The 12549-nt window shown below is 32.7% G+C and overlaps 1 protein-coding gene across 5 annotated transcripts in view; it reads right to left on the minus strand.

Annotated features, from left to right (window-relative positions):
* The window catches only part of Ythdf (YTH domain-containing family protein), a 687327-nt gene that overhangs the window by 408315 nt on the left and 266463 nt on the right, over nt 1-12549 (minus strand). For all 5 annotated transcript variants that reach the window (XM_072545119.1, XM_072545102.1, XM_072545111.1 and 2 more), the window contains one exon: nt 2489-2676. In XM_072545119.1, coding sequence (XP_072401220.1) covers nt 2489-2676 — 188 coding nt within the window. The remainder of the gene's footprint in view (nt 1-2488; nt 2677-12549) is intronic.

Consider the following 12549-nt stretch of genomic DNA (forward strand, 5'->3'; position numbering starts at 1 on the left):
TTGTACAACAACTGCAACTTCTTATTAATAAAATATTCACCACAAACAGAATACCAGATGACTGAAGGAGAGCGATCATGGTGATGTTCTTCAAAAAAGAAGATAAGAAAGACCCCAATAATTATCGAGCAATAAATCTATTAAATACAGCACTCAAATTGACAACAAGAATAATAGCGACAAAAATAAACGAACGAATATCTCTGCAAGAGGAACAGCAAAGATTTCGGACGGGAAGATCATGCACGGATGCAGTTTTTGTAATAAAACAAATAAAAGAAATGTCGCTGGAATACAACAAACCAGTATATATGTGTCTGATAGATTTGAAGGAAGCGTTTGATAGAGTGCGAATTCGGGACGCGATACATTTATTATATGAAAAGGGAATATCACTGGATTTAGTAAAAACCATTGAGAATATATATAAAGATAACATAGCTATGGTAAGATGTAAAGGAAAACTATCGCAACCTATCAAATATGAAACTGGCATTAGACAAGGAGATTCGCTGAGCCCATTAAGATTTAATCTGATAATGGATGAAATCATAAAGAAAGTTAAAAAAAGAAGAGGATACAGAATGGGAGAAAAGGAAATAAGGATAATATGCTACGCCGACGACGCCATTATAACAGCCGAAAATGAAGATGACCTACAAAGATTAATTAAAGAATTCGAAGATACGGCGCTCATATACAACATGGAGATCTCAACAGAGAAAACTAAAGCGATAGTGATATCAGTGGAACCGAGACGATGTAAACTAGTCGTAAATAACAAAATAATAGAACAAGTGATGGAAACTGAATATTTGGGAATAAAACTGTCAAGCTACGGAAAAGTGGAAGAAGTAAAAAAATAAGTGAACATGGCAAACAGAGCAGCAGGATGTCTCAACAACACAATCTGGAGAAACAAATACCTCACAACGGAAACGAAAACCAGGATATATAAATCAACAATACGACCGATGATGATAATTATCTGAACAAATTATTAAAAAGAAAAACGTAGTCTACCTATTTTTATTTTATAAAATAAATGTCTCAAATAAATTCAAATTTCAATACAAGACAATCTTTTAAGATGCCTTCATGAAACGCAACTATATAGAGTACATAACTACGAATTCGGATCAATTGTACTGAATAAATATTAATTTGCTAAAATATATCGTGCATGCGTCTGTTACAGCTGGCTCACTGTTTAAAGACCGCATATTACCCATTAAAATGTATCTATCAAAATGTGAACCGATATTACTTTGATTTTCTTATTAGTAAACGTCGTTTTTGATTTACACCTCGTACAATTCGGATATCGTATTACATTTATTAGTCACCGTCCTTAATGTCAGAGTATAGATCAATTCGTTTCATTTTGTAATTTAGTATATATTTTTCAAGTAGAAAAACATTGTATAATTTTGAAAACAAATAATTTTTTAAAAGTTAAATCATAAGTGCATGAATGACAGATCGGAGTGGAACGTATTACAAGGTAAAAATGGCAAAAATCGAAAGAAATCCTATGTTCAAAATGGAGAAATTATGACTGATTGATGAATGATGATGATTGGTTATGTTGACTTGGAGGGCCACTATGGTTTTTGGTTTATTCTCATAGACTTGTGACTTAAACCTACAAGAAAGAGTTTAACTGAGTCAAATAGCACGGTTTTATCACCTCCACGTGCGATGACCATTTCCTTAAATGATTCGTACGGGATGTCCAATGTGGCATGAGCTGATGACCTGGTCAACGTCGCTTTCAAAAAATTCTTATTCTCCTGCACACTCTCACGGATAGCAGTGATGGACATGTACTTAAATTTATACACTACACTGCGAATGGTGTTCTCGGTAGGAGATTACGACAAACATAGAATGGGCGAATAAAACCCATTTTGAAAACAATTTTATCATTTGCACGCTACATCCATCCATGGTAATTTAGCGAAAGAGACTGAATAAATGACAGGCAATTTTACAGATGTAGTTTCAACAATATAGCCGCTACCAGCTGTCAAAGTTCGGAAGTCCCTATTAAAAGATCCTTGAAAGTCACTAAATTGTATCTTTCATAATAATGGTTGTATCGCAACTTATCCCTCCTTAGAAAGGGGAAATAATGCGCAATATAATTACATTAAAAAAACCTAGCGTGACTCCAAAAAGTATTTGGTATTAAAAATAAGTAATATAAATAATAATTGATTTTATATACAAATTACAACGAGCTTTGTTTCTAAGGGGTGCTTCATGAAACCCCTCACAGTCTTTTTTTAATTAAACAATATCTTAAATCTATTTAAAGACGATAGTAGGCTGATATCGATTGTATGAAACAATCTATTATTTTTACATAGAGAATTGTTTTAAGCTTGAACAGTAATGTTTTTTCCATATAAAGAGGAGAGAGAATTTTAGACGCTTACCTTTTATAAATTTCCGCATAAATTTACATTAAAAAGATTAAAATTACCTATGAATATCGTCTTCGGAATAGGATTTAATAACAAAGAACCGTGCATTAGGCGCAGTTAAATCAAAGTCTGTTGGATTATAGTTATTTTTTCCTTTTAATTCATCTAAAACAGGATGTGTGAGAGCTACTGTGGTTGTTGGTGGAGTCTGCACCATCATTGGAGGCATTGGAGGAGGTATCATTCCCTACAAATATATTTTTCAGAATCATATATATATATATATATATATATATATATATATATATATATATATATATATATATATATATATATATATATATGAAAATTATTGAGTTCTCGGGAAGAACCACGTTGAGAATTTAAAGCTCGATGTTTCGGCATTCATTTTGGAGCCATTTTCAAGAAGGATACGGTTCCGTTCCAGTTCGGGGTCTCAATCTGCCTACTCCCCTCACTCGTGACGTACCAGTATCTTGTTCTGTATAAATATAAGAACCGTCAAACGGCACTTAGGTCTCAATCTGCCTACTCCTCAGTGTCGAGAGACAACGGGTTTTACCCTTTGAGGCTGCTTTTATACCATCCGTATGCACGGGAACGGTATGTGCTGACGTGGTCTGAGCTGACGTGGCCTGAGCGGTGTGGGTTGGGGTGGGGGGTCGCTGAAGCAATGGTCGCCATGTTGCCGGCAGTCGTTTAGCGTCATCGCGCGTGTTTAAACTGTTGGGCCGTTTTTCGATCTCGATGGCTTCACGAATAATTCTCGATTTTAACTCGATTTCACAAAACATCCGCTCCTTAAAATCGAGAATCATTCGTGAAGCCATCGAGATCGAAAAACGGCCTAACAGTTTAAACACGCGCCATGACGCTAAACGACTGCCGGCAACATGGCGACCGTTGCTTCAGCGACACCCCACCCCAATCCACACCGCTCGGGACACTTCAGCGCATACCGTTCCCGCGCATAACGGGTGGTATAAAAGCAGCCTCACGGGGTAATACAACACTGAGGAGTAGGCAGATTGAGACCTCAGTGCCGTTTGACGGTTCTTGTATTTATACAGAACAAGATACTGGTACGTCACGAGTGAGGAAAGTAGGCAGATTGAGACCCCGAACTCGAACGGAACCGTATCCTTCTTGAAAATGACTCCAAAATGGGTGCCGAAACGTCGAGCTTTAAATTCTCAACGCGGTTCTTCCCGAGAACTCAGTAATTTTCATTTATCTGACAGCGGAAATTTATCCGAACATATATATATATATATATATATATATATATATATATATATATATATATATATATATACATATATATATATATATATATATATATATATATATATATATATATATATATATATATATATATATATATATATATATATATATATATATATATATAGTGTGGAAACCACTTATGGAATAAAATTGAGTAAATTGGCAGTAAATTTGCATAAATTTGAATGTACAGTTTGATCCAAGCAAGTCTGGCATAGTCCATAATCTGTATTTTAAAAGAAACACCCTGTATATTTTTGTTTTTAAAAGCTCATTAACAACCTGATCTCAACGAACTATATCATGTGGGGTCTATTATGAATAATACAAGGTGAAATTTTGAAATTAAGTACAATTTTCTTCAAGACAATTAATTCATAGAATACCCAAGGTAATTGATTGGATTGCATTTAAAAAATGCTCAAAATGTTCTCCACCTTGTTGGCAATAACACAGTCTCCTATAAAACTCGTCCTGAACTTTGTTTAAAGTTTGAGGTGAAATATTCCGTATTTCTGTAGTTATCCTTTCTTTGAGGTCTTCAATGCTAGTTGCTTGTGTTGCATATACTTTGTTCTTGAGATAACCCCACAGAAAAAAAATCCAAATGCGTAAGATCTGACGAGCTAGCTGGCTACTCAATAGTACCCCTTCGTCCAATCCACTTATTAAAGAAGATTTCATTCAAGTAATTTGACACCATTAAAGCATAATGGGATATTGCACCGTCCTGATGGAACCAGACAGTTTCATGCGGTAGGGTTGGATCTATTGGATTGGGATATAAGTTAACTAACTGAGGAAGAACATCGTCTCTTAGCATGCTTACATATTTTTCCGCTGTCAAATTACCATCTACAAATATAGGACCAATAATATGATCTCCTATAATACCTGCCCAAACATTCAACTTTTGAGGATACTGAGTGTGTGTCTCACGCATCCAATGAGCATTCTCCGCTGACCAATATCTACAGTTTTGTCGGTTTACCTTTCCGTTCAATGTAAATGTTGATTCATCAGAAGAAAGAATTGTGCCAAGAGCTATTTCATTTGTGTTAATTTTATCCATCATTCTTTCACAGAAATCCATTCTACGAATTGGATCGTCTTCTGTTAGCTCCTGAACAAAAGTCAATTTATATGGTTTTTCTTGATGGAGACACCTTAAGACAGTTGTGTGACTCACATTATTTTGACGTGCAATTTGACGTGAACTTGACGTTGGATTCTCTGCTACACTTAACAAAATATCCACTTTTACCTCATCTTTAATGAAGTTCGGTTTTCTTTTTAATGGTTTGACATGTCCAAGTTCTCTGAATTGTGCATAAATTTTAGACACAATACCTTGTGTAATATTAGGCAACGGAGGATATTGTTACGATAAATATTATGACTCATAAAACTGTAAACATATTATTTCTAATTCTATTATATTCTAGTAAGTTCGCCGCTCAGCTGAAAAACCGGTCTGCCTTCCATTCTTTTCGAGATGGTCGCCGTCCGAATTCGAAGGGATTCTCTCTCGATTAACGGTATTTTATATTTAAAGAGGCAATTTTGTTGAAAACAGTTAGTTCTAGTTTTGAATATCGAGTTTAAATTTTAAGCCGGAAATAAACATAAATTTTGGGAAATAAATTAGTGAATATTGTAGTAGAGACTTTAATAAACTTATAAGTGTTATAAATGTAGAACCTTTGATAATAAATAAAGACAATAAATTAGATTTAATAAAAATACTACAATACCTCTGATTACATAAGTTTGCTACTTCAACTGGACTTCTACAATTCTCCCGGTAACCGATCATCATTAAAATCTCAATTCGATGGGTTAAATATTTCATTTTTATTTCTGCAAGAAATTAGCTTTTAATTAGGAATTTATTATTTTAATGTAAAACGTTAACACACCAACAACTGATTGATAACAAACCGCGTTATATACCGATTTACTTTAATTAGCAGACTATCTAGACAGTTTTTATCCTATTCCAGTATTTTACCTATTCATGACAAAAAATGTTAACACGGTTATTAAACAGAAATTTTCCCCAATATACTGACAGTTAGAGTAGAAGTGTATTATTGTCTGTATTTAGCTAATTTAAAATAATACCATAACATGTGATAAATTATTAATTTCAAAAGTTCACCTTGTATTATTCATTATAGTCTCTACATGATATAGTTCGTTGAAATCAGGTTGTTAAGAATCTTTTAAAAACATAAAAATATACAGGGTGTTTCATTAAAAATAAGGATTATGGACTATGACAGACTTGCGTGGATCACCCTGTACATTTAAATTTATGTTTAAAAAGCGCACATTTAAATTTAAAAGTTAACGTGTCCCAGAGTTTTTTATTATTTTCTATAATAAGGACACAAACAATTTTATTCCATAAGTGGTTTCCACTATATACAAAAGTACGGCATGAGTGCGTGGAAGTCCATTTACTTATTTGTCGTAAATGTCGTAAATTTGTCGTCGAGATATACGAAATAAATAATTTAGGTAATAGTTGCACATAGATAAGACTATACTTTAAAAATATTTTCAAATATACAGGGCTACCAATATTAACAGGGTGGAACAAATTTATCTTTTTTTTTAATGGAATACTCTGTATATTTTTACATTTTTTGACTTTTCCCGATGTTCTTTTTTTTAATATAAGGTTTGGCAGTGTTATACGAGATAGTTTAAATATAATTACGTTTTTTCATTGATTTCGTAGCAAAATTAACACCGTGTAGAATTGTAGAGATACAACATCAAACAACAAACAGATTGAGATCTATTCTATCTAAAACTAAACCTAACAATGAACAAGAAAGTACAAAGAATTTTATTTATAAAATACCCTGTAAATGCGATCAGTTTTATTTAGGCGAATCATCAAGGCCATTAAATGTTAAAATAAATGAACATCAATCTTATATTAAAAATAGAGAATTTGATAGATCTTAAATATGTAAACACGCATGGAAATATGAACATAGGGTTCAATGGATCGATTCAAGTATAGTCCTAAAACAAACAGATGGTAAAAAGAGAAACATTAAAGAAGCTGCTCTAATTATGCTAAATGAGACCAATTATTTTGCAAATTCATCGGCAGAATGAAGTAGGATCTGGTAACCCATATTAAAAGAGGAAGTTAATAAAAGGAAAATACCACTATTAATAAGTCAGTAACATATGGATGATATATCATTTATGTTTTTTTTTTTAAATAACATACATATAAAATCAGAATTTGGTGTTTATTGAGAGTAACTTAAATGTAAGACAAATACTTACCATGTCGGGATAGTATTATGAGGTTTTTTTTTCCTGGTTTTTTCCTCATGATTTACTATGGAATCACTAGCAGGAGAATTTTATTTTCATCATGGCATGTGGTTGTCTTTTTAAAGACGAATCACATGCTATGATTTTTCTGACTGATATTCTTAAGTAAAAGTTGATTTCATGTAATCGAATGAACTATATTATAATAAAGTTGTCCCGGGAACGCAACTCAGCAATATTGGCAATATCATTTTAAAGTCATCTACTTAAAAATGTATAATATATGTCTCAATTGTAAATATAAATGAGTCAGATAAAATTAAATTATTAGAAGAATTTTTCACCGAGTAACAAAAAAAAATCGGTTGCCTGTAAAGTCGGTTTTACGGGCGAAGATGACAACGTCTTTTTCTCGGTAGAATATTTATTGATATGAATATTATTAACCCTTTAAGGCGCAAAACTTTTTTTTGCGTCGTCCAAAGCTTATATTTATTAAACCGATGCAAAACAAGTATAAATAGAGTAATAATGTATTCTTTTGGCATTATGTTTTTTTCTTTGTCGAACAGGACCTGGTTGATTTTTCAACCAAAGAACCATTGAGGTCTCAACGACTTTGAAAATTTCACTGGTTGAAAAATCAACCGCTTGTTCAATTTGTTAAGTAAATTGTGTTACTAAATAAAAAAACCACTTTAGACAAAGTTTTATTCAAAAGGCAATTATTATAAGAGACAATTACAAATGGAAAGGTGTAAAACATTCCAAACAAAGGGCAACATCACATTTTTTTCATATCTTGTGAGATCGCTTTGGTTTCTTCTCTGTTCTACAGAAAGCACATCGCCGAGAGGTGCCTTTTACAGGTAAATGTTCACCAACTATCGAACGTCTAACTACAGGATCAGTAGACACCTTTCGTCCTTCAATCTTGTTTATTTTACGAAATATTGTCGCTACAGGACCCCTTCGTTTTCTACTCGAAAAATGATTTATCAGCTCATTGGCAAAAAAGCTGCAATATGCCAGCTGTTTACTACTGTAGCATTTAGGATGTAGTACAGTAGTTTCATCCACCATTTTCTGGATTTCCAAGAGATATCATAGCAAGAAAGCATCTGATCGAATCTGTCGACACCTCCCATAAACCGATTGTAATCAGAAACTGCTTTTGGGCATTCAATTTCTTCCCGTACTCCAACTTTATTAGTACGCTTTACAGTTCCTTTTTCAGCAGGATTATGCATATTGCTGATCACTACCACACATTTTTTCCCTCTATCTCTCCATTTTACCACAGATATGTCTCCAGTTTGAGCAAAGTCGGAGTCTCCAAGTTTTATATCTTTGTCACTTCGTAAAAACTCTTTTGGGTAATATTTTCGGTTAATTCTAAATGTGCCAAAGCCAAATGATTGTCTCTTAGACAGTTCTTGTAGAAGGGGAATACTGCTAAAAAAATTGTCGAAGTAAAAGCAATAATCTTTATTCCACACGTCTTTTGAAAGGGATAGGACAACCCTTTCCTCTAATGCGTAATTGTCGCTTTCATTGGACTTACCTTGATATACTTCAAACGAATACATATATCCTGTTTCAGCACATGCAGCAACCCAAACTTTGAAACCTCGCTTAGTTGGTTTTAGAGGCATATATTGCTTCAAGCTTGACCTACCTTTGAAGCCAACCATACTTTCATCGATGGATATATTTCGAGAAGGCACATAATTCTGTTTGAAATTATTGTTGACATTATCAATCAGTGGACGTATTTTGTATAGTTTGTCAAAATTGGTTTCACCTTTTTTTGGCATTTTTGAATTATCATTTATATGGATGAATCGTAATATGTATTTGAAGGAACCGCTTTTGGGACATCACTTCGCAAATTCTCTCTATCCTAAAATTTTTATCACTTGACCAGTATAATTTGAGAGACGGTAAGGAATGAAATCCCATTATGACAAGCATCCCAAAATTGGGATCTAGCTCTAATCCTGATTCTGGACATTCTGAAACAGAAACTTCATTTACTATAACAAAATATTTAATGTTGCTATTATTACCAATGCTTTATAATTATTATTTTGTTATAAAAATTTCTATCATTATTATACAGACAAAATAAATAATTACCAGTTTCAAATCAACTAAGGTGTTGGCAGTATGAACTGGATATAACATGGAATAACATCTCAGAAACTTTATATACTAATTTTGGATTTTATTTCATACATATAATGTTTAGTTAATGAAAATAAGCTTAAAGAATTTTGCTAATACTACTAATTTGAAAAGTAGAACAGAAATAAAAGCACTCGTAACCTAAAAATTTTGCCTTCTAACAGTATTTTATTGTATTTATCACTAATAAGCTGCATTCCGTTTACTTTACATAATGTAATAACGTTCTGTATAAACAAATATAATATAAAATAATTAAAACTTACCTAAATATCGGTTTTTTTCATAAAAATCGGGCACTTAAAACAACAAAACAGAACACCTGTAACACAGCTAGTACACTAAAGGCGCACAGGTTGAATTATAAACCACTTGTGACTGCAAGCGGGCGTTACACTTTTTCATGAGTGACTCCGAGCCACAACCTAATTTAAGACGTCGTCACGTCAAAATGTTTAATTTATTAATGTTGGTATTTTGAGAACGATTTCCGAAGTGGAATTTGAAACGTCAATAAAAATTATTTTAAACTTCAAATATGTCATATTCCCATTAAAATAATAATTACTTTAAGACGTCACAATACCTTTAGAACAATATTAATTTGTTAATATTTAATAAGATATTAAAATACCTGGATAGTTGAAAGTGAACTGACGTTTAATATACAAGTAAAATTAAATGTAAAACAAAATATTTATTGGATAAAAATACCAAAAAAATCGTAGAATTTATAATAAATATTCAAAATGTCCTCCATCGACGTCAATACATAATTGTAAGAGATTTTCAAAAGACCGACTTACAGTAGTTTTAATCTCATACATTCATTTCTAACTATCTCATTTATATCTTCTTTAGGTGTAGCTTGTGTTTCATACACCTTATATTGTATTTAGCCCCAGAAAATAAAATCTAGCTTGTTTAACTCAGAAAATCATAAAGGCTATTTTCTCGCTCCTTACATTAGATTTCCACATTCTCCCACTATTTTCAATGGTACCAGTTAAAATAATTCCGGCAAGTCGTTGTCTAGAAAATGTAAATTCATTTCTCTCTTTACGTGGTACTCGAAAAAAAAGTCCGAAGGTCCTGTAGGTGAAAATGTGGTGGAATTTAGAAGTTAAGTAATAGTGAAAATGATATCTGTTTGAAATACAATTCTTGTGTAAAGTAGCTATACCTACAAATAAAAGATAATCCAAGAAATATGCATCGTTCTGAATTTGTTCCTACGCCCATTGACAAAATTCTACTCTTTTCTTCTAGTTATCCTCATTACGCTCTTGGTGCAACTGTGCATGGTATGGACGCATCTTGTTCTTTTTTTAAATTCTTCCTACACTACGACCAATAATTTCAAAAGCTTGTCCAATTTCCCTCCCAAGTTATTGAGGATTACATTTAATTCATGTTCTTCATTTAAAATAGCTTTTGTTCGATTTTTAAAAATTTAAGTGTTAGTTTGTTGCCACTATTCGAGTAAACATTGAAAACTTCTCTTCTTGATTGTCATCTATCTGGGAATTGCTGAGGATAAACTCTTGTTGCTAATAGTATATTTTTGTTATACTCTCCTGGCACAAAAGCCATATTAATACTTTGCTCCTTAAAAAAAATCGTGTTATTACCTAGTTCATCTCCCATCGTAGTTCTTCTTTTAATTTCCAGAATAGTAGTGTACTTAGTTTAGTTCGAAGAGGTTATGGGTACTTAACCCATTAACGCCGAGAAAAAAAAATTTCTTAAAATTTTAGAAATTTACAATAATAATAACTAAAATAAGACCCTACAACATACTTTTGACCATATTTTTTTATTAGGAACAACAAGATGCTTTAAAATAGCTGTTCCCATATGGGCTCGTTAGGCGCAACCTATATTATACACAAAAAAAAAATTATTTTTATAAAAATTAACTATTGATTATGAAACATTCTAAAACAATCTATACAAAGTCCAATATTGCATTTGCAGCACATTGTTCGTCCCCTACTATTGCAATTGTCACCCCCACATCTTCGCCTTTTACCTTCGGGGACTGTAATAATGTAATGATGCATTCCATCATATCTAATATCATTGCTAACTCGAAAATCACTCGCTGCTGCTTTCGGTGCTCGTCCAGTAGCTTTCGGTTGTACCCTGTATCTTGTTAAATACGTCTGAAATAAAGAAAAGAAACACAAGAGTACTACTGAATAGCTTCCTTCTACCTGTTTATTTATCTGGTAAATACTTCGTCTAAAATCTAGTTGACTAATTTTTCGGCCACTTTTTCTGTACAAAATCCATGCATTCTGTAATGCAGCATCAATTATATAAGTAAATATGGGCCAGTACCATTTCTTTGATCTAATACCAATGCGATAACTACAATCAGATAAAAAATTATATTCTAAAGGCAGACAAAGAGACAAACTTACCAAGATATGTTGTTGTCCATTTGGTCAGTTCCACCCATATTTTTATTGTATTCCGCTATAAGATTAGGCCTTGGTATGGGAAGTATTTTCTTTTCTTTTCTGTTAAACCTGTCTACTGCCTTTACTGGCTCAATACCATAACTCGTACTAGCAAGGGTGACAACATTATTGTCCATCCATCTAACATACAATATTCCCGTTTCCCTGTCTAAAATGTATGAAAAGTATCCTCTTCTTTGTTTTTCAACCTCCTTTTTTGAAGGAAGAGGGCAGTCCTTTGGCAAGCGGTTTTCCCTTATAGTGCCGGTTCCAGTATAACCATTAGCTTTTAGAGTACATAATAAATTTGGATTTGTAAACAAGTTATCGAAAAAAAAATTGTACGGAAAGTTTCCTTTTTCCTTTAGTTCCTCAATCATTTGCAGTAGAGGAGCCGTTGGTTTTCCAAAAATTGATTCATAATTAGAATTTGATCTGGGATTTTTTCCTTGGTATACTTCAAAATTCACCAAGTAACCATTCGGAGTATTTAACGACCAAACTTTGTATCCAAATCTTACTGGTTTGTACCATTGGTACCATTGGTACAAAATACCGAATCATCGATTCATCGTAGGAAAGATTTGGTTCAGGTATAAAGTGTTTAAGAAAACTTGATTTTAAGTGGTCTGTAATTAGCCGAAGCTTGTACATTTTATCAGAGGTGTTTACATTGTTATTATCAGCAAAATGAATAAATCTGCATATTTGCAAGAATCTATCACGGCGCATGGCTTCTGATATCATAATATTTTTCATATCATCTGAGTTTTCCCAATAACTTCTTTTCGATGGCAAAACATTAATTCCACTGAGGATCAGAATACCAATAAAAACTTTTAATTCTTCTATGGTCA

The sequence above is a fragment of the Diabrotica undecimpunctata genome, chromosome 1 (genome assembly GCF_040954645.1).
Source record: "Diabrotica undecimpunctata isolate CICGRU chromosome 1, icDiaUnde3, whole genome shotgun sequence".
In the NCBI taxonomy this organism is placed as follows: domain Eukaryota; kingdom Metazoa; phylum Arthropoda; class Insecta; order Coleoptera; family Chrysomelidae; genus Diabrotica; species Diabrotica undecimpunctata.